Source organism: Meles meles, chromosome 5, assembly GCF_922984935.1.
Source record: "Meles meles chromosome 5, mMelMel3.1 paternal haplotype, whole genome shotgun sequence".
Taxonomy (NCBI): domain Eukaryota; kingdom Metazoa; phylum Chordata; class Mammalia; order Carnivora; family Mustelidae; genus Meles; species Meles meles.
This window is the reverse complement of record NC_060070.1, coordinates 136610806-136638010: the sequence shown is the minus strand read 5'-3', so window position 1 is coordinate 136638010 and position 27205 is coordinate 136610806. Positions and strand designations below refer to the sequence as shown.

General features: G+C 35.9%; 1 protein-coding gene across 1 annotated transcript in view; it reads left to right on the top strand.

Moving 5' to 3' along the window:
* Window positions 1-27205, top strand: part of LOC123942250 — a gene marked incomplete at its 5' end in the record, with an annotated part of 301675 nt that overhangs the window by 80121 nt on the left and 194349 nt on the right. Inside the window, 2 exons of the mRNA XM_046006109.1 lie at window positions 17458-17721; window positions 21355-21565. Of these exons, the coding sequence (XP_045862065.1) occupies window positions 17458-17721; window positions 21355-21565 (475 nt within the window). The remainder of the gene's footprint in view (window positions 1-17457; window positions 17722-21354; window positions 21566-27205) is intronic.

The window sequence follows — 27205 nt, the reverse complement described above, 5'->3', positions numbered from 1 at the left end:
TGCAGTTCAGGGCCGACACACTTCGGACTAAAGTATTTTAAAGTTAGGAACAAATCAGCTCTAAAATAACAAAAACAAACAAACACCAAATATATGCCTAAAACAAAGTTTTGGTTGATTAAAATATATCAGTATTTCTCTTCCTAACATGTCTATGACTCTATTGTTCGAAAGGATAAATGAGCGATTGTGAACAACATTTATACATTAAGTCCACCTTTTCTAAAACCAGTGAAGTGTTTTAGACCAAAGTAGAGTTTACGGTTTTCAATAATATTATGGCATTTAACCTCAAAAGCAGTAAGTGAGGTAGACATTAATATTTCTATTTCACAGATGAGAGACTGCAATATGGAGAAATAATGTTAGTTACCTAAGATCTTAACAGGGCGATGTTGGCAATGAAACCCTTGCTCTGTAACTCTGGATACCCAACTCTTTTCTACCTCCAAAGGGCTTTCCACTTACCCCAGGGGCATCACCAATGTTCTCTTGGTCTTCATTAGTGAAAGTGATCTTTTCATCATATCACTCTAACACTTCCCTTTTGAAACACTTGTTGACTTTCCATTGCTCTTAAGGTAAATCACAAAGGGGGCACCTGGGTGGCTCGGTGGGTTAAGGCCTCTGCCTTCCGCTCAGGTCATGATCCCAGGGTTCTGGGATTGAGCCCCGCATCGGGCTCTCTGCTCTGCGGACAGCCTGCTTCCTCCTCTCTCTCTCTGCCTGCCTCTCTGCCTACTTGTGATCTCTGTCTGTCAAATAAATAAATAAATAAAATCTTAAAAAAAAAAAGATAAATCACAAAGTCCTTGCCATGGATTCAAAGACCTAGCAAATAGAGCAAACTTCCCATTATGTACCCAAGCACATTCTTAGCTCAAGCTGTACCTGAATTCCAGATACCCTACAAGTTTGGTGTGCCATCAGCCATTTGTTCCCAAAGTTAACTCCTACTTATCCTTCAAATCTCAAGCTCAGTCACTTTTGCTATTGCTTATACACATGAATGAGCTCCAGTGAGATTTCATGTGTTTGAGGACAGAGGCCATACCACATTTATTGATGTGTCTTTCAGAGCATAGAGTACTTGTACATAGTAGGCATTCAATAGACATTTCTAAAAAAGAAGGAAGTGAAACATGAAACTTTAGTTATAGAGATGCAATAAGTTTAAAGTAAATCCGGTTTTTCAAAAATGAGTACAAGGAAATGTCAAGATAATCTTAAGAGTCAAATCTTGATAACAGTAGCTTCTAAAATGGAAATAGATCTGATTGAGAAGAAACAAATTAATTTGGAGGAAGAGATATGATTTTCACATTACTTATACATGGGGAGCCCATCACTGGTAATGAGTAAGAAAATAAATATCAATGTTTTAAGGTTTTACAATTTCATGTTTATTTTTTGTTGTCTCCCTTCCTTAGTATATAAGAGCAATATTTTAGGTAAACATTTTCTAGAGAGAGAAGTGAGCTCATAAAGTCACGTCCTTGAAGCATGAGCATATTCAACAAAGCTCATTTTCAAATGGAATGCCTTCTGAGAATTTCCAGAGTACTTAGACATGCATGAGGACCTCCCTGAATGCACCTGTTTGATGTTATATTAACTGTGAACTTGATTATTTTAAAGACCAACCAGACATTTCTCCAGATTTTTTTTTGATATTTCTAAGTGAAAATAGTTCTACTGGCCTTGCTAATTATAGAATGCAATTATAAGCTCTTTGTTAAGAAAATCATAGAATTTAAAAGGTATATGTAAAAATCTAGCTTTCAGCAAGCATGCACTCCTGTTATGGAGCTATATTAACTGCATACACACTTACCTTCCTTTTATTAGTCATTGTCTAACCAAAGTATTCTTTCACTGTACAAATGAAAAGTAGGTTTAGTAAGTAAATAAATAAGGACTTCTACCTTAGGAAGTTTTAAAGAGTTTTAAAAAATTATGAAAACCAAGCAGGTAGTTTCCTGAATTCACATTACCTTGCTTGAATTATTGGAAATCTTTCATGTTTGGTGTTAATTCAGATGGAAGTTGCAAAGGTCACTGCAATGTACATGGCAAATAGATTAATTTTATTTGTATTGTATAACATATTTTGCATATTGTTGTTCATTTAGTTACCAATAACCTGTTGGGGTAGATTAAAGATGGCTATAACTTCTTTGCTATTCCTCCTACTGAAAAACAAAATCTGTGTTTCCTCCCCTTGACTCTGAGGGGGGAAAAGTTTGTGACTTCTTAAACAATGGAATACAATAGAAATGATGCTGTCAGTTTCTAGGTGTCAGTTCTGGGTTTGAAAGACTTTAAAAGATTGGCAGCTTCACTTCCTGTCTTACTGGAAGCCATAGTCTTAGGTGCTTGAGATGCTATGTAAAATAATTCATAAAAATCTACTTTGCTAGACCAGAAGTTAGGCCCTGTGACTATAAGAGAGAGAGCTCCTGGGCAAGGCCTGGCTTTCTCTCTGTCTTTGCCAGCGTGCTTGACATGTGAGAGAAGCCATCTTGGACACTCCAGTTCAGTCCAGCCACCAGTTATGTGTGGAGTAGTAGGGGAGTCACTGTGCTCAATCATGCCTCTTTTCTTGATCCATAGAGTTGGCACTAATTTTTGCAACAAAAAGTAACTGAAGAGCTTATTTATGTAATTCCTCATATGACCAAATACTGTCTCAAGAGCTGGAGGAATAAAGTCAGCACCCTTTCCTTAAATTGCATGGGTAGCTTTTACAAACTGAACCTTGTGTGCTTAAAGGGGGGGGGGTAATTTTATTTCTAAATTCAGCTTTGAATCACCAAAAAGGCATATGGATTTTGTACAAAATGGCTCATCCTTTAGTTATGCCATGTACATATAGGAAGGTAGAAATGGTAGATGAGGGTAAATAGAGAGGGCTCTATTATGGACTGAAGTTTGCAGAACCCCCCCCCCCATTCATATGCTGAGGTCATAAATCCCAGTACCTCAGAAGGTGACTGTATTTGGAGATAAGGTCTTTAAAGAGGTTAATTATGTTGAAGTGAGGTGATTAGGGAGGGCCTTAATCTAATATGGGGCAGTCTTTATAAAAAGGGGAGATTAAGAAACAGACATACACCAATGGAAGACCGACGTGAGGGAGACAAGCCAAGGAGAGAAGCCTCAGAAGAAACTAAACCTGCCAGCACCTTGACCTTTGACTTCCAGCCTCCAGAGCTGTGAAAAAAATCAATTTCTGGTTTTTAAGCCCACCACATGGTGCTTTGTTAAGGCCATCCTAGAATATGAATCCAGGAGCCCATGAACAAGTGGTGACAGTGAACAGCCCTTTTTTTTTTTTTTTCCCCTAGTGGGAAAGAAGAAACAATGATAGATTTGAACCTTTTAGAATTCAATATGTCAATCTGGCATCATTGAAACAAGTTCTGGCTCTCCTATTCCTCTGATGTAGCCACATTGTATGTAGGAGGGTTTGGGCTATTTGGGGACACACATAAGTACCTCAGAAGCTTCAGAGAAAACCTGACTTAGACACCCTGTACTATCAGGCTATTTCATGTATCTATAGAATTTTAAGGTCTATCAACCAGTTAATATTTATACATCAGTGGGGCAAGGTATCATTATTATAGTAGTAGATGGGCACCATTTTTGTTTTACTGGAGGGAAATCCAATATGAATAAAATAGCAACTTTTCAAACATGACATTTAATCCATGCATGTAAATCAAACCGAGAATCTATTATTCATTATTAAAAGGGGTGGCATATTTTTATTACACTGAGAATGAAACACAAATACTGTGAAAAATTTAGTGCCTCTTTTTGAAATTTTAAGACACTTATCATGCAGTCAGCTGGCTGGTACTGGCACTCATTTTAAAATATAGCCATGAAATTAATAAGTTTGAAGTTTTATGCCTGAAAAGAGGATGCTCAATTTCAGTGAAATAGGCAAATTTATTTTTTATTTAAGGCTTCCTAAATACTTAAGATGGTAAAGTACTCCAGTAATGTTCTGATTCCAATATGTATATGAAGAATATAGTTCATATTCTTGTCATTATTAGTCATGGCCACAGTGTTCTTCCCTGAAGTGCTTTCTGAAAACTGCATATATCAGAAACTGATTAAAATGACCTAAAGTATTAATTCTTAAAATACAATGAACCCAACATTTTGCAAGAGTTATTTTCTATGTGACATTTAAATATCAAAAAATTGAAATGATTTTAATAACTCATAGGGAGGAGCAGTCTTTGGAAAACTGGAACGTGAACATGATTACTTTTATTGATTATTGATTATTACCATTAATAATGAATAATCTGGGATTATATTATATTGTGCAGTTTTGGAAAGTTTTCCTTTATATTAGTTGGAGGAAGGTTTTTGTTTGTTTGTTTGTTTGTTGTCAGTGCTTGGAATGGTCAACTTCTGTTGGTCAAGAGGTCTCCCAGAGAACCTAGATTGCAAACAGCTTTACCTGAATGGCATGGATGGCCACTGACCATGCATCCCACTCTCAGCAGTGATCTGGTTCTGCTAAGGTTGAACACTTCAGGAAAACACTTAATCTCACTGGCCTCAGTGTCCTCATCTGTACAATGGGAATCTAATACCTAATTCACAGGGATTTTGTGAGGATTAATTAATACGGTATATAAATTACTGAGCATAGTGGGTTGCATGTAGGAAATAATTCTTTGCTATAACTATTTTTACCACTATAGTAATAATCTACCATATAGAATCTTCTCTGTTTTCCTCTGCGTTAGGTTTCCCCAGCTCTTCAAAACACCCCTTCAAGAAATATTAGCTAATCCAGCCTTGATTTATTTCCTTGAAAACAGCTCAGTTTCCATTAAATTTATTTGTTACTGTTTTGCCTGTCCTCTTTGCTATTGAGTGATGTGAGGGGTTTCAAGGCCTTCAGTGTGGAAATTCACTTTATTACTATACCTCATAGTCTCTGGCAGAGAGGAAGAGTAAGATACAATTAACTGCCTGCAGTGTGTCAAGTTCTTCACTATATTCTTAACACACACAATCAATGCAAACTTCACACAACCCAATCTATTGTTAAACCCACTTTACAGATAAGAGAAACTGAGGTTTTAGAGATGAGGACTTACCCAGATGTCAGAAGCTAAAATTGCATGAATGTCATTGTATGAATGACCCCACAGTCTAAACACTGAAGTTCACAATCCAGACTAAAGGAAGCAGCAAGAACTGACATATATATGTATACACATATATATGCATATATGTATATCATATATATATATTTCCATATCTCTAAAGTATTCATCAATTCATATTCTATTTCTTTGTATTTTTACCAAACTTCTTTCTATTTCTGAAGCCAAGTCCCTCTCTCTTTTAGGGTTCCTCTCTGTCCTTTTGGAGGACAGATTTTGTATCATGTAGTAAACTAACATTTGGGAATGAGGCTCTTACATTACATGACATGGACAGGTGGTCATTTAATCTTAAGACTATTTGGTAGTGCCAGAATGTGAATTTCTTGGGAGTAGGAACATGGGGCTATTTTGTTCACTGTTGTATCTCTAGCACCTAGAAATGTGGCTGTCTCAAATACCTCTAACATGAACAAATCTAAAAAATTCAGTCTCATTGCAGGCTTTAAATGGTCAGCTATTGCCTGCCTCTTAGTTGAAAATTTTTTTAACTTTAAAAACATTTTGGCGTTTTATGCAGATTGACATTATTTTATTGCAAATGCTTTTGTAATGCCACAAATCTATCCTTGCCCTCTGTGTCTGCTCTCTACATCTGTTCACATCTGATGTATTCAGAGTTAAGAATGCCCTAGTTACCAAATAGTAGTTCTTGTTCACTTTGCATGCAATTCAACAATCAAATCATTTTGAATTCTCTAAAGAGGCGAAACTTGCTTCTATATTTGAACTCACTCACATTCAGAGGAAATATGTTTTAATATTTCAACATCTATACAAAATGCTTCACAATTACTTCTAAGACCCTAATTCTCGTATGAACACCGAGCGAAGTCACAAAGGGCTCAGTAGGGTAAAGAAAGTCTCCAAGGTCACGTGGCCTGTTCATTGCCAGGAAGAGAGCCAGTTATCTTTTCGCATTTATAGGCCTCATACATATACCAGACTGTAGTCAATGACTTTTCAACCGATGGGGCTCTCAAAGCTCATGGTGAAGGCAGGGAAATGATTTCTGTTCAAACAAAAGCATCATGAGCTCAAGGACCGTTGAAAGTCAGTCTAGTAAACTGCAAATCGGATCACAGCAAGCCTCTGCTTAGGATTTTCCAGTGGCTCTCCATGGCATTGAGAATAAAATCTAAATTCCTTACCTGGGCCTTCAGACTACATGAGATCTCATCTTTATCCCTTTCTCTCATTTTATTTAATACTCCTTCCCCGCTCATGTGTTTCACTCCACTCCTTTCCAGTCTCTGAATACAACCAGCTCATTCTTGTTGCAGGGCTGTGGGATTGCTTTTGGCTTCCTGCCTAGGAGGGATCCTCCTTTCATTGTGATGTGGCTGGTCTCAGGTTAACTCTCCCTTTCTTCAACTAGATGTTCTTTTTTTTTTAATTTTATTTATTTATTTGACAGAGAGAAATCACAAGAGAGGCAGGCAGAGAGAGAGGAAGGGAAGCAGGCTCCCCGCTGAGCAGAGAGCCCGATGCGGGACTCGATCCCAGGACCCCGAGATCACGACCTGAGCTGAAGGCAGCGGCTTAACCCACTGAGCCACCCAGGCGCCCTCTTCAACTAGATGTTCTTAACAGAATAGCTCCTCTGGTCATTTTCCAGTACATCACTATTTTATCTTGATTATTTCCAACATCAGTAGTGATAAGTCAGAGAGCATTTGTTACTATTAAAATTGTTTTATTTGGCTATTGATGATCCCTTCCTGCTCTAGAGAGTAGCTCAAAGAGAAAAGGAAGTTTCTTTTTTTTTTTTTAAGATTTTATTTATTTATTTGACAGAGATCACAAGTAGGCAGAGAGGCAGGCAGAGAGAGAGAGGAGGAAGCAGGCTCCCTGCTGAGCAGAGAACCCGATGCGGGGCTCGATCCCAGGACCCTGGGATCATGACCTGAGCTGAAGGCAGAGGCTTTAACCCACTGAGCCACCCAGGCGCCCCGAAAAGGAAGTTTCTTTGTCTTCATTCCATTATGTTTATCCTCAGTGCCAAAAACAGTACAATATGGGCATTTAATAAAATGTCTGTGAATAAATGATTGAATAAGTGGAAGTGGTAACGTGGGATATCATTTTTGTATATGTGCTGCCGAAGCGAGCACGATATCATTTTTGATATAGTCAAATCAACAATTTAGTAACTGGGAAAATGTGAGTGAATCATTACTTTCCTAATTGTTTTTCCATCACCTGTAAAATGGGCTAATATCGATGCTGTAATAGGATTGACATGTAGATCAAATGTGTTAATGTGTACGTAAGAGCTTTGTAAAATAGAAAATGCTGCCCAGGTATTACTGTTATGACTAGATATCTTTGGTGTGAAGTGGGTGGCCCAAAGGAAAAACGTTGATTAGCAATCATTGCCAAAAGTTTCTCCTTTCCAAATGATGTATTTGCCTGCTCCTTGTAAAAGCATTTGTGGTTAATTTGTTGGTCTTTGATCTAATCATGCTGCAGATGTTCAGGAATGCCATCTTTTTGTGCATTGAGGCTCAGTCACAGGGGCTTGGAAAAGTAATGGGCTGTGCCCAGTTTTTCCCCAATGTGTTCAACTCTCAGGGACAATGAAGGGAAAATTTATCTTTTGCCTAACAAGGAGAAACTGAAAAGAAAATTCAACTTTTTGTTTTCACAGTAAAAAAAAAAAAGGGGGGGGTATAGAAATCCCAGAACTGAATTTTCTAAATTAAAATATTCAATTAGATTTTGCCATCTCCCTAGAGTGAAATATTCTTAGTTGAACATTTGAGTAGCATGTGAAGAGATGAGTTATGACATATTGAGGTTGAGGTCAGGTAATAGAATTTCAATATAATGAGATGACATGCCATATATTTCCTCTTGATTTCAGTCATGTTTGATAGGAAAAGGGGGAAAGGTCATATTTTTTAGCCCGTAATTATTCAGGTATGAATCAGTTTGATTTTAGACAGAAATGTGGTTGCCCTAAGCTGTGTAAGTCATATGATCAAGGACACACAAACCTGTCTTATCTTTGTGTCCATATTGGATGGTGATACTCAAAGTGTGTCCTGAAGAACCACTTGAATTACCTTTCCCTTGGCATACTTGTAAAAAGTCATATTCTCAAGCCTCACCCCACGTTACTGACTCAAGAATGAGAATGAGCCTGGGAATCTGCATTTTTGATAAGCACCCTTGGATAACTCTTACACAAATTAAACTTGGGGGACTGGGAGTCTAAATCCTTGAGGACCTCATTGTATGTTTATCGATGTTCCTCAAATGGTTATGGTTATTTGTTGAGAAATCCAAAAATTAGATTCAGGGACTGTAGGTTTTGAGAGATCATGGAATTGAACACCCATTTCAGGAAGATTGCTCTGAATGACTAATTTGCAAGCTGTCTGGTGAATCTAGCCCTTCAGGGAGACCCGCTCATTAAGGATCCTGGAGAATGGGGTTTTGTTGTAGTAAAACTGTTTGTTTGTTTGTTTGTTTGTTTTGGTAAGCCCATGTCTACTTTCAATGCTGAATCAGAGTAAGCAATTTAAGAGAGAACAGGCTGAAACACATGGAGGAAGAGCCGTAGATTCTCAGTGTGTAGGGATCAAGAAGAGAAGTAAATAGGGTAGAGAAGAAAGACCATGGGCTTCTTCTCAATGAAGCGAAGGTAGGCTTTCTGTTGCTGTACCTCCTACATTCAGGAAACATAATAGCATGAATGGTTCTGCAGTAGATTGCCAAAAGTCAGAAACCAGCTCCACTCTCTACATCTCTATTCAGTGTGACTTGATGCTCGGTCTTTTTGTCTGATTTGTGTCATTCATAAAAATGGAGTTAATAATAAAATCTACTTCGTACAATTACTGTGGTGATTGAGTTGACAAGGATAAAGTGATTTAAAAGGTGCCTTGCATTTTGTAAACTTTCAACAAATGTTCACTTTTGATAGACTACCTTCTAGGATTAAGGAAAACAAACAAAAAATCAATTTTCTTCAGAAAAAACAGGGAACTGGAATGACTGCATTTGCACAGGAGAGAGCATGGTTTTCCAATGGTGTAGAAAGTAAGATTTTTCTCTCAGAAGCTATGACAGTAATAGCTGTCACCACCCTCTGTCCTTGATCCTTCGTCCAAGATAAGTTTCCAAGAATAATTACTTTCTTTTATCCCACTGCAGAAAGACTGGGGATTAGAGCTAATTTGTCTATTTATTTATCTTGGCTGAGGGAATGGAGAGGCAAATAATGATACCATAAAACTCTCACTGGATAACCTAGATTACTCTGTGCTGTGGCATCAATTCCCACTCATCTGTCCAGAGCTGTCTGCTTCAGAAAGAACATTTTGTGATTTCTACTGCAAATTAAGTGTATTTATTTACTTCCTGGACTCCCCTTATTCCTTAGAATGGTAGTCTTGGAAGACACCGTTTAGTTTATTACCCATTCTGTATACCTGCCACCTTCCCTTTGTCACCGCTGTCATCCCCCTTCCTCCAAAGCCAAGTACTACCAGCAGCATTTAATAAATGGTGAAACCAAGATCCAGAGATTGTAGGATTCCTACTTAAGTGAGAAGCTGGGATTTGACCTCATGTTTGTCTAATGCCAAAGCCCATGCTTTTAACCACTAGGATATATAGTTTCTCTTTTAAAGCAGGGCAGCAATTAAAGAAGATGGGAATGAACAATTAGGATTCAAGTAATCTATACATAAAGTCAAGAGAACCATTTAAGATGCATTTAGAAAAATCAGAATCGAAGCCATGTGTGAGCAGCACCATGGTAGACTTTCTGGCAACAATTTAAGCATTATGAAGTATTCTGCTTTGTCTATGGAAGGACAGACTATATGAGTATTTGCATGTTCCTCTAATATTGGCTTTGTCATAAACCTGACAAAAACCACTACACCCTTGACTTAATCTCCGGTGACTTAGACCTGTGGCTCTGAGCTCTTTTGGCATAATAATCATCTTTATAGAACAGTTAAGACTGGACTTGAGTAAATACAAGGCAGGGACAGCAAAGACGTCTACACTAGTTTGGAATTCTATGGTAACAAAAAAATCCTCATGACATCTCAGTGGCTTAATACAATAGAAGCTTATTTTTCACTTAAGATGTCCACTTCAGGAAAGCAGGGGTTCTGTTGAACCCATTCTCATTCTGAGTCAAAGACTGTTTGAAAGAGCACCATCTGGAATCTCATTTGTCACTGTGGCAAAAGAGAACTCTCAAAGGTCTAGAACCAAGAATAAATGCTCCAGCCTGGAAGTGATACTTATTATGTTCAATGAAAGATCATTGGCCAGAACCAGTCAAAGATCCCACCCAACCACCATGGAGCTTGAAAGTACAATCCTGCCATATGCTTAGAAGGTGAAGAGCTAGAAATATTTAACCAACAGCATTAATGACATCATGACTTCTCAGGAGTGACCAGGGAGCTTCCTAACAATTAGAACTGTTCTCACGTGGTTTAACTTACCGTATAAATTGGCAAACTTTCCATCAATGCGGGGTTCAGGTAGAGAATGAACAACTGTCTTGCATATTATAGAACCAATTTCTAACTGAGCAAGGGATTGAATATAACACCTTTTCTCCATTTTTGTGTTGTATATATCATCAGTAATTTTATTCGATAATCTGTATTTCTCAACAAATTTCTAAAAATGCCCTTTTCTGAGGTCATTGTGTATTTACAACCCTTTTCTTCCTATAATAATTATTTACTTTATGTTTAAGTGCTTTAAAATTCTTAGAAGAACTTAGTAATTGTTATGAAAACACATGAGTCTCCTAGCCCGTATCTGGGCCCCACCTGCCTGTACTTCTGCTTGAGGAACTGTAGATTAGAAATTATTATCTCAAAGTATTGTTCAAACTGAACAATAGTCAAATATCAAAATTCCTTGGTTATAATGAGCAGAATTTGGGAAAGGAAGAAGGATTTCTTGATAAAGAGGTTCTTATGAGCCTCTATGTGTGTGTGTGTGAGATATGCAAACATTCAAGACAATAATTTTGACAGTACTTAATATGTATGTGTATGTATTATATATTTTAATATGTGCAAGTTTAATAGGAAATAATACTAGAAAGTTAGATTGTGGTTAGGCTGCATTAGGGCTTTAAAGTGATGCTAAGGACTTACAAATTATATAGTAAATATAAGGTGATAAGATGTCAGTTATGCAAGAAACAGCCTACCAAGAAGCAAAAAGTGGAGGTTATTCTTAACCAAAGTTTCTGGAAGCCTTTTGTTCAGTGCCAGAGAGAAGAGTAGCTATATGACCCGAATAATACAGTACAAAAAGGAAGAAAGGAAGAAAGAAAAAAAGAAAGAAGAAAGAAAAAATTTTCCGTATGATATAAATATTTTTATATTATACTCAGGACTTCACAATAAAGAAATATGGATACTTGACCAGGTATGACCCTTTCTTTGACAGCCAATAATAAGCCTTTCTGTTACATATTATAGATGGTGCTATATTTTTAAGATTTTTTATCTTTGATATTTAACAGACTATGATAAGTCTAGGTGTTATTTGCATATTATTTTGTCTTGTTAGGATTTTCTGAGCTTCCTTGGTTTTGTGGGTTGATGTCGTTCATCAATTTTGGTAAATTCTCAGTGATCATCTCTTCAAAATTTTTTCTCTGCAACCATTGTCTCTCCCTTTTTCCTTCAGGACTCCAATTATGTGTATTCATTATTGTCCCAAAAGTTCTTACATGCTTGGATCCTGTTTTTTCTTTTTTCTGTTTTTATTAATTTTATCTTTGTAGATATTTTTATTGATTTCTCATTGAGTTCATCTATTCTTTTCCTGCTATGTCCATTTCTACTGTCCACTCAGTAAACTTTTCATTTCAAGTATTTTATGACTTTTTGTTGTTGCTGTTCTAAACTTTTTACAAGTTCTCTCCTGGAGTTTCCTCCCTTCAATTATTTATTTCTATCTTTTCCTCTATTTTTTTAATCCTAATTATGATTGTTTAATGTCTTTGTTAATTCTAACATCTGGATCGGTCATGGGTCAGTTTCCATTGGCTGTTATCTTTTGTCTAGACATCATATATTCCTGCTTCTGTGAGCCAGACACAGTATATAAAGGACTTGTAAAGACTGAAGTAGAAAATATTCATCCCCCACTAAAAAGTTGTCTCTGTCAGGCAGCTGGGGTGAGGGAATGATCTCTCTGATTAGAATTAAGCTAGATGGGGGTTAAGTTATAGCTTTAGTTAGTTTTAATTCATCACTGTTTTTCAAAAGTCTTGAGAGATAAAAGATTTCTCCTTCAGTCTGACTTGGTGATCAAACACCATGTAACTGGGACTCTGCTGTGCTCCCCAGCCCTGCCTCAGAACTTTTGTGCCACTGGAGATCTTTCTTGGACTCTCACCCAATTACTCACATGCTGCTGAGTTCTGGATACAAGTCCTAAGGTTGAGAGTTGGTATAGAGTGAGGACTCACTGTGTATCTGGGGGCTCCTATGTATTCCAAACTCCACCTTAGTCCAAGATTGCTCTACGTTTGACCAGTTTCTCCTTCTACCTGTAAAGTCTCTCACCCAATGACATGTCTGCTCCCTCACATGTTTCCTAATGTTAAAGCCCCCATTGAGTCTTAGTTCATATATGAAAGACTTATTCCTCTCTGAGATTTAGTTTCCCCTAAGTTTCTTTGTGTCCTCAGTTCCCTCGAGGGTTCAGTAATATACATAAATGTTTAACTTAACTGGTGTTTTTCTTTATTATAGTGGGAATTATGATCATTTATGATCATCTCCCTCATAAGCAGAAGCAAAATGTTGAAAGCCTTCTGGTTTTTAAAGTTAAATTTAATTTTTTAAAGATTATATTTATTCATTTGAGGAAGAATGAGAGAGGGAAAGAGCACAAGTAGGGGAAGCATCAGAGGGAGGAGAGAAAGCAGGCTCCCAACTGAACAGGGAGCCTGATGATGTGGGGCTCAATCCCAGGACCCTGGGATCATGACTTGAGCCTAAGGCAAATGTTTAACTGATTGAACCATGCAGGTGCCCCATGGGTCTTTTTTTTTTGAAATCACTTTGTTAATTTTCTTGTGATTATAAAAATAATAATCCTTTTCAAAATTCCAGAAAGTCCAGAAGATTGAAGAATACTTTATCAATATGCATTTTTGTCATTTTGAAAGACTATCCTAATTCTCTCTGCTTTGCTTCACTTTCATACCATTTGGTACCCAAGTGGAAAGAAATTTACTTTACTTTCCAATTTTCCACACAACCGTCAGCCTTCAGAATTCTTGTTTGCTTCTTGGATTTTGCTTGTTTGTTACTCTCCTTTCACATGCACATTCTGTGTCGTCTTATGTCACCCAGTGAACTTAAGCTCTATAGTGTCTCCTCCTTCAAAAAGTAGGCTCCTCTTGGTTCTCAGAAAATTAGGGACATTTTGACCCCCCAACCACCAGGACTCTCATGATGAGATGGCAGTGGTGGTTAGCAGAGACCAGTACATTTATTTTCCTCATTTAATATAGCATTCAATTACATTATATAGCATTCAATCCCTCATTATATAGCATTCAATTCAATTATGCTCATGGAAATATTACATCATAAGACAGCTGTGGAAGTATTCAGGTTTATGGAAAGGATCCTCTGAGAGACACAATGAAACTTAGTGATCCTTTGCTGCCAAAGAGGAGAAGAATGAGTCCCCAGCTACACATTACAGATCTCTCCTATGATACACGATGAGGAAAATACACTGAAAGATTAAATAAGATAAGACGATTGTCATATAAAGTAAATTCTTTTATTTGATAACATATAGCTCTTATCCTGTTTTTCAATCAATACCACTGACTAGATTTTGTCATGTTCATATAGTATTTTTTTTTTCCAGCAGTCAGGGTAGTTGCATGTGACTCTTCTATCTTGTGAAATAGGTTGCAGTGGAGTTTCCTTTTGTGCATGAGAATTGGCTTCTTATTTACACGGTGACAGCAGTCATGTGCTAGCCTGGTGGTTATAGGTTATGTCTGGTAGCCTTGAACAGTTGCTCCTCATATGCAAAATGATACTGGTATTTTACATTTTTACAGATGAACTTTTACCTTGATATGTTCTTTTCTTCTTTATTAAATAAACTGTCTTGGAGATAGTTGAGATAAAGTCTTCAGATAATAATAATAATAATAATAATACTTATTATTATAAGTATTATAATATAATATATAATATAATATATTATAATATATAATATAATACATAATAATAATAATTATTATTATTATGTGCATTTCATGTTTTTATGACCATTTTTATACTTATTGTCCAGCCTGATAGTTGTATCAGTTTTGTGAAGAAGTGCTTATCCCCTGGTCTTTTATTTGTTTTATTTTGTAAACTTCATTTACTTATTCTAAACAGAGCACAAGTGGGAGGGTGTTGGGGAGAGGGAGAGAGAATTTCAAGCAGACTCCAAGCTGAGTGGGGAACCTGATGTGAGGTGTGATCTCACCACCCTGAGATTATGACTTGAGCCAAAAACGAGAGTCGGGCACTTAACCATCTGTGCCACCCAGGTGTCCCTCCTGTACATTTATCAGTGAGGAGACTTGAGTACATCGAAACCTTGATACAAAAAAAGAAGTGATAGCCTGTGACCACAGAAACTTAACAATAGAATTGGGTCAGTATGGCTCAAATTCCTACTTTATCTACTTTGAACGGTATCACTGAGTCAGATCAGGTTAGTACAAGGCGGGTGCTTCTAAAGTCAGGGATGAGAATAGATAAAATTATTGTAATGACCTCAGTTCAGGTTTATTTTTAAATGATGATCCAAAAACAGGTTTCTCACTCAATTTTTCTTCTTCCTCTTTCTCATTTAGGTTTTATTTTCTTATCACAAAGGTTACTCACAGCCAAATAGCCAAATGAAAAGTATGGCTTGATTAAGAATCTCTTTTGTCAGTAATTTGTGTCTAATGTTTTTAGCTTTCCCATGGGCTGTTGTAGAAAATGGTAAATCTGGTTTAAATGAAACCTGATCCTGTTAATGGTTTAATAGCAGCTGCCACAGGGTTATGGTATTTTTCAACAGATGCTTCTGTTTCATTTTAAACATAAACTAAGTCTTAGAATATTTACATAAATCATATAAAATATGCCTACACACTTTTGACTAAATTTATAAAATAATCTTAAGCAAGTCCTTATCTTTGCCCAGTTATAATTAGTCACATAGAATTTTAAAATGAAACTGAAGCTTATACTCTATTTAAAAAGAAAAAAAGGGAGTTTTCATGTCTTGCACTTCCCTAAAATTCTTTTTTTTTTAAATATTTTATTTATTCATTTGAGAGTCAGAAAGTGAGAGTAAGGGGAGGGGTAGAAGGAGAGGGAGAAGAAGATTCTCCTCTGAGCAGGGAGCCTGATGCAGGGCTTGATCCCAGGACTCTGGGATCATGACCTGAGTAGAAGGCAGATGCTTAACCGACTGAGTCCCTCAGGTGTCCCCTAAAATTTTTTTTTTAAAGGCCAACCCACAGTCTCCATCTCTACAACAGGGGACCTGAAAAGATGGTTTGGTCAATCTGATCATTTCATCCATCCTTATGCCTAACACTGTTTATCGAACATTGACAGGTTGCTTATACAGTGACGTGCATTTTAATGTCAACCGAAATAAACAGGATAGTCACAGAATTAAATGGGACACTATTTTTCTTTCAAGAGGTAGAGCTTTCAATAGTAATGCAAGCTATCATTATGACCAGGAATAGTTTCTCTGGAGTGCGATAGTTTGTTTAACCATCTTTTGAAAAGGCATCTCTTTGATGTCAATCACTTGTGCTGGGTACGTGAGCACTACAAAGATGAGTGACAGGCAAGTAGAACAATGATAGTGACAAGTGATAGAAACTGTGATACAATAGAAGGGCCAACTCAAGTAAAAAGGATTCAAATACAGTCTCTGGTGTTAGGTAACAGATTACAAGTTTGATTCCCAAAGCCCATAAAGTGCCAAATCTTGAACTGGCAGGGTCAAATTTGTCTTGTTAATTGGGTCCCATTTTCATGGCAGTGTGTTTGCTCAATTACTTTGGACTGGAAAGGTTATTCATATAAATGCATCCAAGAGTGAATTTTTCTTTAATTTTTTTTAAAATTTGCATGTAGTTGACACACATGTTCCATCAGTTTCAGGTGTATATAACATAGTAAACTGACAGGTTTAGACATTGTGCTGTGCTCACTTCAGGTGTAGCTACTATCTGCCATGATACAACGCTATTACAGTATCATTGTTTATATTCCTTATGCTGCACCTTTTCTTCCTGTGACTTACTCAGTCCATAACTGGAAGCCTGTATCTCCCACTTCCCTTCACCCATTTTATCCAGCCTCCCATCCCCTTCCCCTCTGACAACCATCACTTTCTTCTCTGTGCTTACTGCTCTGATTCTGCTTTTTGTTTATTCATTTGGTTTTTGTTTGTTTTTATTCTTGTTGTTTGTTTGTTTTAGGTTCCACATATGTGAATTCATATAGTCTTTGTCTTTCCCAGTCTGACTTACTCTCTAGATCCTTTCATATTGTTGCAAATGGCATGATCTCATCCTTTTTAATGGCTGTTTAATATTCCATTGTACACTTACACACACACACACACACATACATACATCTTCCTTCTCTATTTGTCTCTCAGGGAGCTCTTAGGTTGTTTCCATATCTTGGCTATTATAAATAATACTTCTGTGGAAAGCAGTATGGAGTTTCCTCAAAAAAAAAAATAGAAATACCATGGAATCTAATAATTCCATTACTGGATGTTTACCCAAAGAAGATGAAAACACTAATTTGGAAGGATGTATGTACCCCTAAGGTTTATTACATCATTATTGACAATGGTTAATTTTTAAGCACAAAAAATAGTAAGACCTACTCTTTTTTTTTTTTTTAAGATTTTATTATTTATTTATTTGACAGAGAGAGAGAGATCACAAGTAGACAAAGAGGCAGGCAGAGAGAGAGAGGAGAAAGCAGGCTCCATGCTGAGCAGAGAGCCCAATGTGGGACTTGATCCCAGGACCCTGGGATCATTACCTGAGCCAAAGGCAGCGGCTTTAACCCACTGAGCCACCCAGGCGCCCCAGACCTACTCTTTACTTAATTATAAATCAGACATAGGCATCATTGAATATAGTGTGTTTCCATGTACAAGTATCCTAATCTTTCCTTTCCTTGGTATCTTTTCCTAGGTACTCCCTCCTAAGAAAGATGTGAAACCTGGCATGGCTTTCTTGTTTGAACTCTGTCTCCTTCGTGGGAAATATGCTTGTTTTGACTGGGTTGTGGGCTGGGCAGCCTTCCCTTTGTGTGATAACAACTTTGATGTAGTAGAGGGAAAATTCAAGTGTCCCCTTCTCCGAGGACATTATGATCAGAGACTCGACAACTTCAGGAAAATGGAAGATTTGATTTGCTTGGACTTGGACCACTGGCTGTGCAATCTCTACTTTCAGGTTTGTAATATGATTTTGTAAGTGGAAAAAAGAATTTAAAATTTTTCTAAATCTGTTTATTTCTAGCCTTTACCTTACTTTTTGTGCTTTTGAAAATTTCAGTAAGGATCATAAACCTGTAAAAGCAATCACATCCTGGGCACCTGGATGGTCAGTTGGTTAAGCCACTGCCTTCGGCTCAGGTCATGATCCCAGAGTCCCGGGATCAAGTCCCACATTGGGCTCCTAGATCTGCGGGGAGTCTGCTTCTCCCTCTGACATTCTCTGCTCTCTCTCATGCCCTCTCTCAATCACACACTCTCTCTCTCAAATAAATAAATAAAATCTTTAAAAATAAAATAAAGTCAATCACATCCTAATGCTTTCTTGATGCCGATTAAATTGAATTTTACGAAGAAGGAATACAATCCTAGAATTGGCAGAAATCTTAAAGAAAACTTAATCCAACCTTTTAAGTCATGAGTGGTCCAGAAAAGTCACCCAAATCCTTCAATTCTCATTTGTTGCTGCTAGAGTTGATCTGTCCCAGCAACTTCGGTGTAAGGCTATGATGTTTCCTTATCAGAAGTACTAACTGAGCTATTATGTGTTGGGCACTGCTTACTCTATATATACAAATGAGATTAGATAGGGTCTGTGCCTTCTGGATGCTTGCCATTTATTTGATTAGATAGGGATGTATTCATTAAAAAAAAAATAATGACCCACATTTCTGCAGGATAAAAATGACCATTACAAAGTTCCCTTTACCACCCATACATATTACTTAAAAACATGCTGTATTATTTACCTCAGAAATTAAAAAAAAAAAAACAACACTCCAAAAAACCTGTGGGGATATACCATTTACTTGTGTATATTTGGAAATGTATTTTCTAACCAAGTATTTTAGGAGAAATGTCATTGCATAAATTAATTCTAAGCAAATACCATGGGGGACCCCAAAATAAATAAAACGACAGTATACATGAAGTATAAAGCATTCCAACACAATTTTAGTCTACTTCTGTCTTACATGTCCAAATTTGTTCTTCTTGATTATGATGTCTTGCCACAGTGCCTGTATCACAAAATGCCTTTTTTTTTTTTGCTTACCTACATGTTTCACTTTTCCCAGTCTGTTTGTCTATCTAGCTAACTGGCTAGGTAGCTCTCAGTCAATCTAATCTAATCTATGTATGTATGTATCTATCTGTCTGTTCTCTACCTATCACCATCATCTATCTACCTAAGTAATGGGACTATTAAATAAGGCACTTCCAGGAAACACATGCAGTTTTGGGTTAAAAATCAGCAGCGCTCTCCCCTTCTTCTGTGATGGTCTTTCTGTTTCTTATTTATTTGAAGTTGAATCAGCTGGGTTTTTTTTTTTCCTTTTAGCTAAATCCATTAAAATGTTTTGTTGAAATATCATTTTGAGATATTATAGGTTGCTGTTAAAAAAATAAATCTGAATCTAAATCCAAATATGTGCCTTTCTACTCATTCTGAAAATAGTGCCGTTCTGAGTCAAATCTGACTGTATACTGAAATCATGTAGGGAGCATTTAAAATACCATGGTTAGGTCTTGTTCCCAGAGATTTTGATTCAGTTGTTTTGAGGTGGGGTGTCAGGATCAGAAGTTTATAAAGTTTCTAACATGTAGAAACACTGACATAAATGCATTTGAAAATGAATTCAAAGGAGTTATTGAAAACTCACCCAAATTTTGAAGAAAACTGTAGATAACCCATAACAAAATGTTTAACTAATTGGTGACTTGGATAGTGTTACCAAGAAATCAAAATGGAATAAAAATAAAAATAGAGTTGTAAAAGAAAATAAATTTTGATATAAGTTTGCTAGCTAATGTGAAAGGCATCTATAATTTTTACCAACTGTTACCTAAAATTCAGAGGTTTCAATTACAGCAAGGAAAGTCAGCAACAATTTTATTTCATAAAAGGTCATCTGGGTAGTGCCAATATTGATTGTAAAGATATAAGAATTTTATATTTGAGATAAATCAGGAAGCGATGTTTAAAATTTATAAGATCAAGAAAAGTAGTTATTTGATAAACAGCTTAGAAAGCTTGATTTCACTAAAATCTACTTGATGTGGGCACATTATTAAACTTTTCCTCTTTTTTTTCCCTGATTCCCCTTTTAAAAAAATTGGTGAAAAGTAATATTATGATTTATTTGTAGAGCCCACTGGCCATTAGTCATCACAGATGGTTGTAATTGTCTACTAGCTTTCTTATTTGGTAACAGATCTTCTCTCTATATTTCATGGAACGGGGGGTGCAAGGTGAGTCTTATTAATGAGAATAATGACATTAGTCAAGACAGGATTTTCTGAGCATAAGGCAGAATAAATAGGAATGTATTTGCTTCCCTTTCATGAGGATAAAAATGAAATTTTCTTATCTTAAATACTGATTTTCCTCTTATGTGAAGTTCTAAAATATTAGGATTTTTCCAATGTGAGTTTTCTCAAATGCAATTTTTGAACAAGTCAATGTAATTTTTGAGTATTCTTTCTGGAGTCACACAGAAAAAAAAATAGTATCTTGGAACAGAGAAGAGAAAAGATGGGTGAACCACTAGAACAGAAAAGTGGTTTAGAATGCAGCTTTAGAAGAGATGAAAGGAATAATTCAGATGAATTATGATCCTTTCCCTCCCACGTCTGTTAGTGGAAAGAAAGCAGCAGGGCATGTGACTTAGCTGTGACATCACATGTTCTACCACGTTGTGATCAGGGATAGAACTCAGGCTCACACCCGGAGTGTGGAGACAGGAGAACAGGTCTGATTGGGTCCCCATAGGGTTGGTGAAAGAATTCAAGAGGAGCAACTCTGTAAGCAGGATAATCTTTAATTATTTCCCAAACTCCCTCATTTTTCTAAATGTTTCATTTCCTGTGTCACTGATTATTTCCACCAAGCACTTTATTATTAAAATTGTAAACATATAGAGGTGCTTGGGTGGCTCAGTCATTAAGTGTCTGCCTTTGGATCAGGTCATGATCCCAGGGTCCTGGGATCGAGCCCCACATCCGGCTCTCTCCTAGCGGGAAGTCTGCTTTCCCTTTCCCTCTCCCACTCTCACTCCCACTACTTGTATTCCTGCTCTCATTGTCTCTCTGTCAAATAAATAAATAAAATCTTTAAAAAATAAAAATAAAATAAAAATAAATAAAATTGTAAACATTGAGAAAAGTTGAAAAAAAAAAATGGCACAATGAACACCCATAGTTTCACCACTAGATTCTACAATCTTTTCTTTCATATTTGAATTAGAAATATTATTTCTTGGAGACAGTGAATACTGAGTGAGTATTTTCTAACTTGATCCTGGTATCAGACAGTGTTACTTGTGAGAAGAAATTAAGGAAAATTATAAGGCAAGACAAAGAAAAAACTAAGGACTATATAAAACAGTGGCAATATCTGAAACAATTATGTAAATCTGCTAATACAAAAAATGCATTTTTTTGTAAGGCAGCCAAACACAGCAATATAAGGTTTAGAAAGTGAAATTCATCATGGACATTTTGGAGTCTGCATATTGTATCATTGTTCTAGGGTGAAATTAACTGTGTGTGCACTATTTTCAACAGTTTAGATAAGAGATTTCTCTCTGAATAGGTTATTAAACTTCCTCTGTGTTTGGATGATCAACAAACCTATGAAAGACAAACTCCGCTTCCCCCTGAATTTCCAATTTCTTTAACGGCTGAAGTACAGGAAGCAGAATCAGGTGTGGAGAATCCCCTCCGCCTTTCAGAGAAACAAACGGAGGAAAACATTCATGCATCACCGAATGGTAAGGCTAAACCCTCCCTACACTGTTCGCAGGGTTCGTAGACTGTTTTTAGCATTCTTTTCCTAATATGTCCAGTTGTGTTACAGTGCAGAAAACTGAGAAAGGCATTTTAATTAGTGTATTTCTTTCTATGCCATGCTGCTTAAAGAGAAAGTATTCATTGACAAGAATATCAGTTTCCATATAGCATAATTATTAATTAATTACAATCAAATATAAAATTACTTCATTGAAATACAAGCCTTTCTCCATGGCGTTACGGCTCTAAAAATATTTTTTTATTTTTTTGGGGGGACAAGTTGACTTTTCTTTGGTTCTTAGTTCTAGAACCAAACCTTCTTGGTTGCTTACAAGAGTGTTAACCAACAGATGGCTATGAAAAAGAAAACATTCTCAGAAAGAAGTTCTCAAATAATATAGTTATTTTATAAACCTCAGTTTTCAACGATTGACTTAACCAAGCACTAAATAAGCAAATAACATTCTTTGTATGATTTAATGTATAGAAGTTTCAGCCTACAGAAGGAATATGATAGAGATGACTATTATTTTTTGCAAGATAATTATTTCCTTTACCAAAAGATTCAGAAGATTCTCTAACAGGGAAGCAAGAGTAAGGGATAGATGGTTGTAGAAATTATATTACTTGTAGTAAAGATAGTAGCTTTTACAGTATTACCAGTGTAATACTAATGTTAGAAGGATTACCACTAATAATAATTACATGTGATGTAGGTTTTTCACGTGCCAGTACTGTGGTAGGGACTATATTCTTTAGTTTGGAGGTTGTCAAATATTTTAAACATACTATACAGAAAATAACATAACATAAACCAGTAATCAGTACCCAGTTATATCCATTCTTGCTACTTTGATATATCTTGCATCTTTTCTCCACAACTTTTCTTTTAAAAAGTAATATTTTAATGTGATTAAAGTCTTCTGTGAACTGCTTGCTCATTCTGTTCCCAACCCTCTGAGACTTCTTATTGATCATTCCCATGTATGTTTCATTCACATTTCCTACATATGTATGTAATTATAAACAAGGTATCTTTTCTATGTTTCTAAGATTTGTGTTGAGTAACCATGCTTTATATCTATTTCTGCAAATTCATTTTCTCTTAGTATTATCCTTGACATTTGCACAACCCCTACACACACACCAACATGTATTTTGGTTTATTGATTTTACTGCTGTATAACTGTATACATGGTGATATGCATGATTGTAACAAACTTTATTTTTATTTTATTTGTTGTTTCAAGTTTTACTCAGTTGCAAACAAGATTACAGTGACTACTCTTGGACATGTCATTCTTGTGCACATAGGTGCAAATTTCAATAGAGTAAAAGATATTTCCTATCCTGGACAGGAACCACTGAATCACAGGGCACATACTTTTAAAATTTTTAGCATAGTGACACTTTGCTTTCAAAGTAGTATCGATTTGCCTTCTAACAGCTGGGTAGGAGTTGATTTGGTTCACATCCTATCAATCTTCGTTATAATTAGTTTTGCCAATTCAGTTGCCATGCAGTATCTCTTTGTTTTCATGAGAATATCCCTGAATATGACTAAGTTGGGGTATTTTTTTTTTTAATACCTTTCTGTTAATCATGTGTATTTTATTTTCTGTGAATTGCCTAAATTTTATTCACTTTTCCTTTGGGTCATTTTAAAACCTTTGTCTTATTGAACTGTAAGAGTTCTGGACCTTTTTTTTTTTTTTTTTTTTAGTGTGGGATGACTCATGGGAAGCATTTGATTTCTAATTCAATCTTTGATTGCTATTGATTATTCAATCATTCTATTTAATTCATTTGAAAAACTACTTGAATTAAATTAGTCATAGTATTACATATTATATACAGATGTATATAATGCAATATAATGTTATATATACATATATTAAATATATAATGTAATATATTATATATTATACACATAATATATGTATATATGTTGGTATACATAGTATATTATCTTTAAGGTTTATTTCCTTTTGTTACACTTTTATTGAACAGAGAATACACTCAGATTGTTCAAAACAAAATCTGCCTCCCACTGCAGGTTATTTCTTCTCCTTGGAGGAAACTAATGTTTTTTGTGTAGTGTTCAATAGATGTTTTATGTCTCGAAAAGAAAATATGTAAAAATACTATTATAGTTTTGAAATACCACTAAATTTATAATTATGTTCTTCTTTTCATTATTAACATTGGTTAATATATGTCTTCTTTGTTTTTCTTTACCATCTTGGTTGAATTTTATTTTTTTATTCATTTTTTTAAAAGTATACAACTGCTCTTCTACCTCCATTAAGACTTTCTCTCCATTGATCTTTTCTTTGTGTGTTTATACTCGGCTTTATTATTTCTTTGCTCCTATTTTCTTCTGGTTTTTTTTGGAGGGGGGGAGTTACCTTTTAATCTCCTTGATTGGAAAGCTTAACTCTTTATCTTCAGTTTTTATTTACCCATGTGTGAAATCCTCAGTTCTGACTAGATCTGTCCATTTATCACTGTAGTTTTGTCAAATATTGCTTTGTATATTTTAAATGTGTTGTTAAATGCCTGTAATTTTATGATTATTAACTTTTGTGTTATTATTTTTTTATATAGATGTAGTCTCCCTCTATGTTTATGAATGCTTCAATTTATTTATTTATTTATTTATTTTACTTAATTTCTTTTCAGTGTAACAGAATTGATTGTTTATGCACCACACCCAGTGCTCCATGCAATACATGCCCTCCATAGTACCCACCACCAGGCTCCCCCAACTCCTACCCCCTGCCCCTTCAAAACCTTCAGATTGTTTTTCAGAGTCGATAGTCTCTCATGGTTCATCTCCTCCTCCAATTTCCCTCAACTCCCTTCTCCTCTCCATCTCCCCATAATGCTTCAATTTATATTCTATTCCTTCTGAAATTAATACTACCACCTGATTTTTTATAAGTATTGTTATGGCATATATTAGTTTTCTAATATTTACTTTAAGAATTTAAAACTCATCTGTGGTGTTCTTTTGAGTATGGCTTAACAGCATAAATCTAGATTTTATTTTTGCTCTCAAGACAAGTAGTTAATATGTGTCTTTTAACAGGTGAGTTTAATTTTTTGTAAATACTATTATTACTGTTATATTGGTACTTGCTGATAACATTTTTTGCAATTTATTTTTGTCATCCTATTTCTTTGCTTTTTAAAAATACTTACTATTTCTTTAACTAAAAATAATTTTCTTTATTTTGTTTATCCTCTGCTGTTTCTAATCTACATATTTTATTGTTAATTATTTCAGGTGGCATTCTGAATTTTCTCATCTACATATTTAATTGAAAATTGTTTTAAAAAATCTAATTTCATCTGATTTTTCTATTCTCTTCCTGAGCATGATAAAGACTTTTATTATGTTTGACCTACCCATTAAATATCACCATGTACTCTCAAGTTATTGTTGGCCATGCTTCCAGGTCACTCTTTTATTAAACAGAAAACTTAGTGTTTTTTTTTTTTTGTCTCAATAGAATATTAATTTACTGACATATTTGGTCAATACTTGTGTTTCATAGTATTTTTATGTAGCTTGTCTCCACTTTCATTTTTCTTCTTGTTGAAAAAAATTGTTAGTCATTCATTTAGAGTTTGAGTGTAATATGGTAAACTGTCTTAGACTTTGTATGTCTGAAAAGTCTTTATTCTTTTCCTACTTTACTCACTTTTCCTCATTGCCATCATTTATCCATGTATACATTCTAGGGTAGTAGTAACTCCCTCGCTATTTTCTTGGGTGTATTTTTGTGTCTATTGTGGCTGATGAGAAGTTGATATAAAGTGGGTAGCCATCAAATGATCTTAAGAAGGGGACTGACTTGGCATGCCTGTGTGGCTCGGTTGGTTAAGTAACTGACTCTTGATTTTGGGTAAGGTCATGATCCCAGAGTCCTGGGTCCAAGCCTGAGTCAGGCTCCTCACTCAGTGGGGAGTCTGCTTGAGATTCTCTTCCCCTTTCCCCTTCCCCTCCCCCTGCTCATATGCTCTCTCTGTCTCACTCTAAAATGAAAAAAAAAAAAAAAAAAAAAAGTAAATCTTAAAAAAAAGAAGGGGAGGGATGTATTTCAATTTCTGTTTTAGGTGGTTCCCTCTGGTAATTTTTAGGAAGGTTTATTTGAGGAGGAAAAGTCTAAAACCAGTTCAGTTTGAAAAATATTAGAGTAGTGTTGGCCACAGAAGAGGGCCTGAATTAGGGCAGTGACAGTAAAGTTGGAGAAGAGAGTTTAAATTTATGGCGTATTAAAGATGTATAAAAGAATGACTATAGGACAAAGAATAAAAATGTCCCTGTTGGTTGGTTGGATATTGATGATGAGGGATGATTAAGGAGGATTCCTAATTTTTTAGCATGGCTAGACATGGGTATTAACCAGCAGATAATATGAAATAAAGGAAGAGGGACAAGATTAGAGGGGAAAAAAACAAACGAACAAACATGAGCTTGATCTTGGACCTATTGAGTTTGAGATCCCTATGTTGTATCCAAGTTAAAATGTTTAGGAGACCATTGGGAAAGTGGGAGAAATATGGAAAGTAGGGAGGAAGAATGTGTCCATTACAGAGGCATAAACACATAGACTGCAGAAATTGCTAAGTGGTTGAGCTCCACCACGAAGAGTGTGTAGAGTGAGGGAAGTGTTGGGTCGAGCGTATAGGTCAGGGAAAAAGCAGAGATTTTTGGGAAGAGATATGGGATCCCTGCCATAATGGCCAGACCTAAAGCCTGCTGTATTTGATTTCCTAATGAGATCTGCCTTCTTGTCTTATTCTGCGTATCAGCTGGGCAACACAGAGCTTCATAATTAACTTCTGGTGGTAAATGTTTCTTGTGCCTAGAGTTGCCCAAGTGCATTGGAGATTATGCCTTGCTGAGCTGAGTAAAACTCCACTGATTGCCATGTTCCATTTTTAGAAGCCCTGCTTCCTTCCCTAAGAGCTGGGTCCAGTATAAGCCCTGAGCTTCCTTAGTCATACTTGACCTGTTTCCGTGTGAATAAACTATTATCATCAGCTAATGATAACTAAGATACCATCACCTCCAGACAACTAAATGTCACTTTATAATTATATACACCTGGGAAGATTATTTTGGAATTTTGTATACAAAATTCATATATATTGAATTATGTCATCTGGTTTTAAACAAATATTTGGTAAAATAAATTAGATATAAGATACAGTAGTCCTCCCTTATCTGGTGGCGAGGACCTCCAGTGGATGCCTAAAACCCCAGACAGTATTGAACTCTGTTATACTACGTTTTAGTTATCAATTCGGTACAGTAAGAGATTAACAATAACTAATAATAAACTAGGACAATTATAACAATGTATTTTAACTAAAATTCTATGAATGTGCTGTCTTTTTTTCCCTCTGAAAATATCTTATTGTATTGTGCTTACCCTTCCTGAGAAAATTTGAGATCATCAAATGTTTATGTGATGAGATGAAATGAGATGAATGACTTCGGCTCTGTGACGTTGCCTTTGGCTACTACAGACCTTCTGACGAAATGTGCATCTGTAACATGGAGTCCCTTTCTTCCTCCCTGCTTCCCTTCCTTTCTCCTTCCTTCCCTCCCTCTTTCTTTCTTTTCTTCCTTCCTCCCTCCC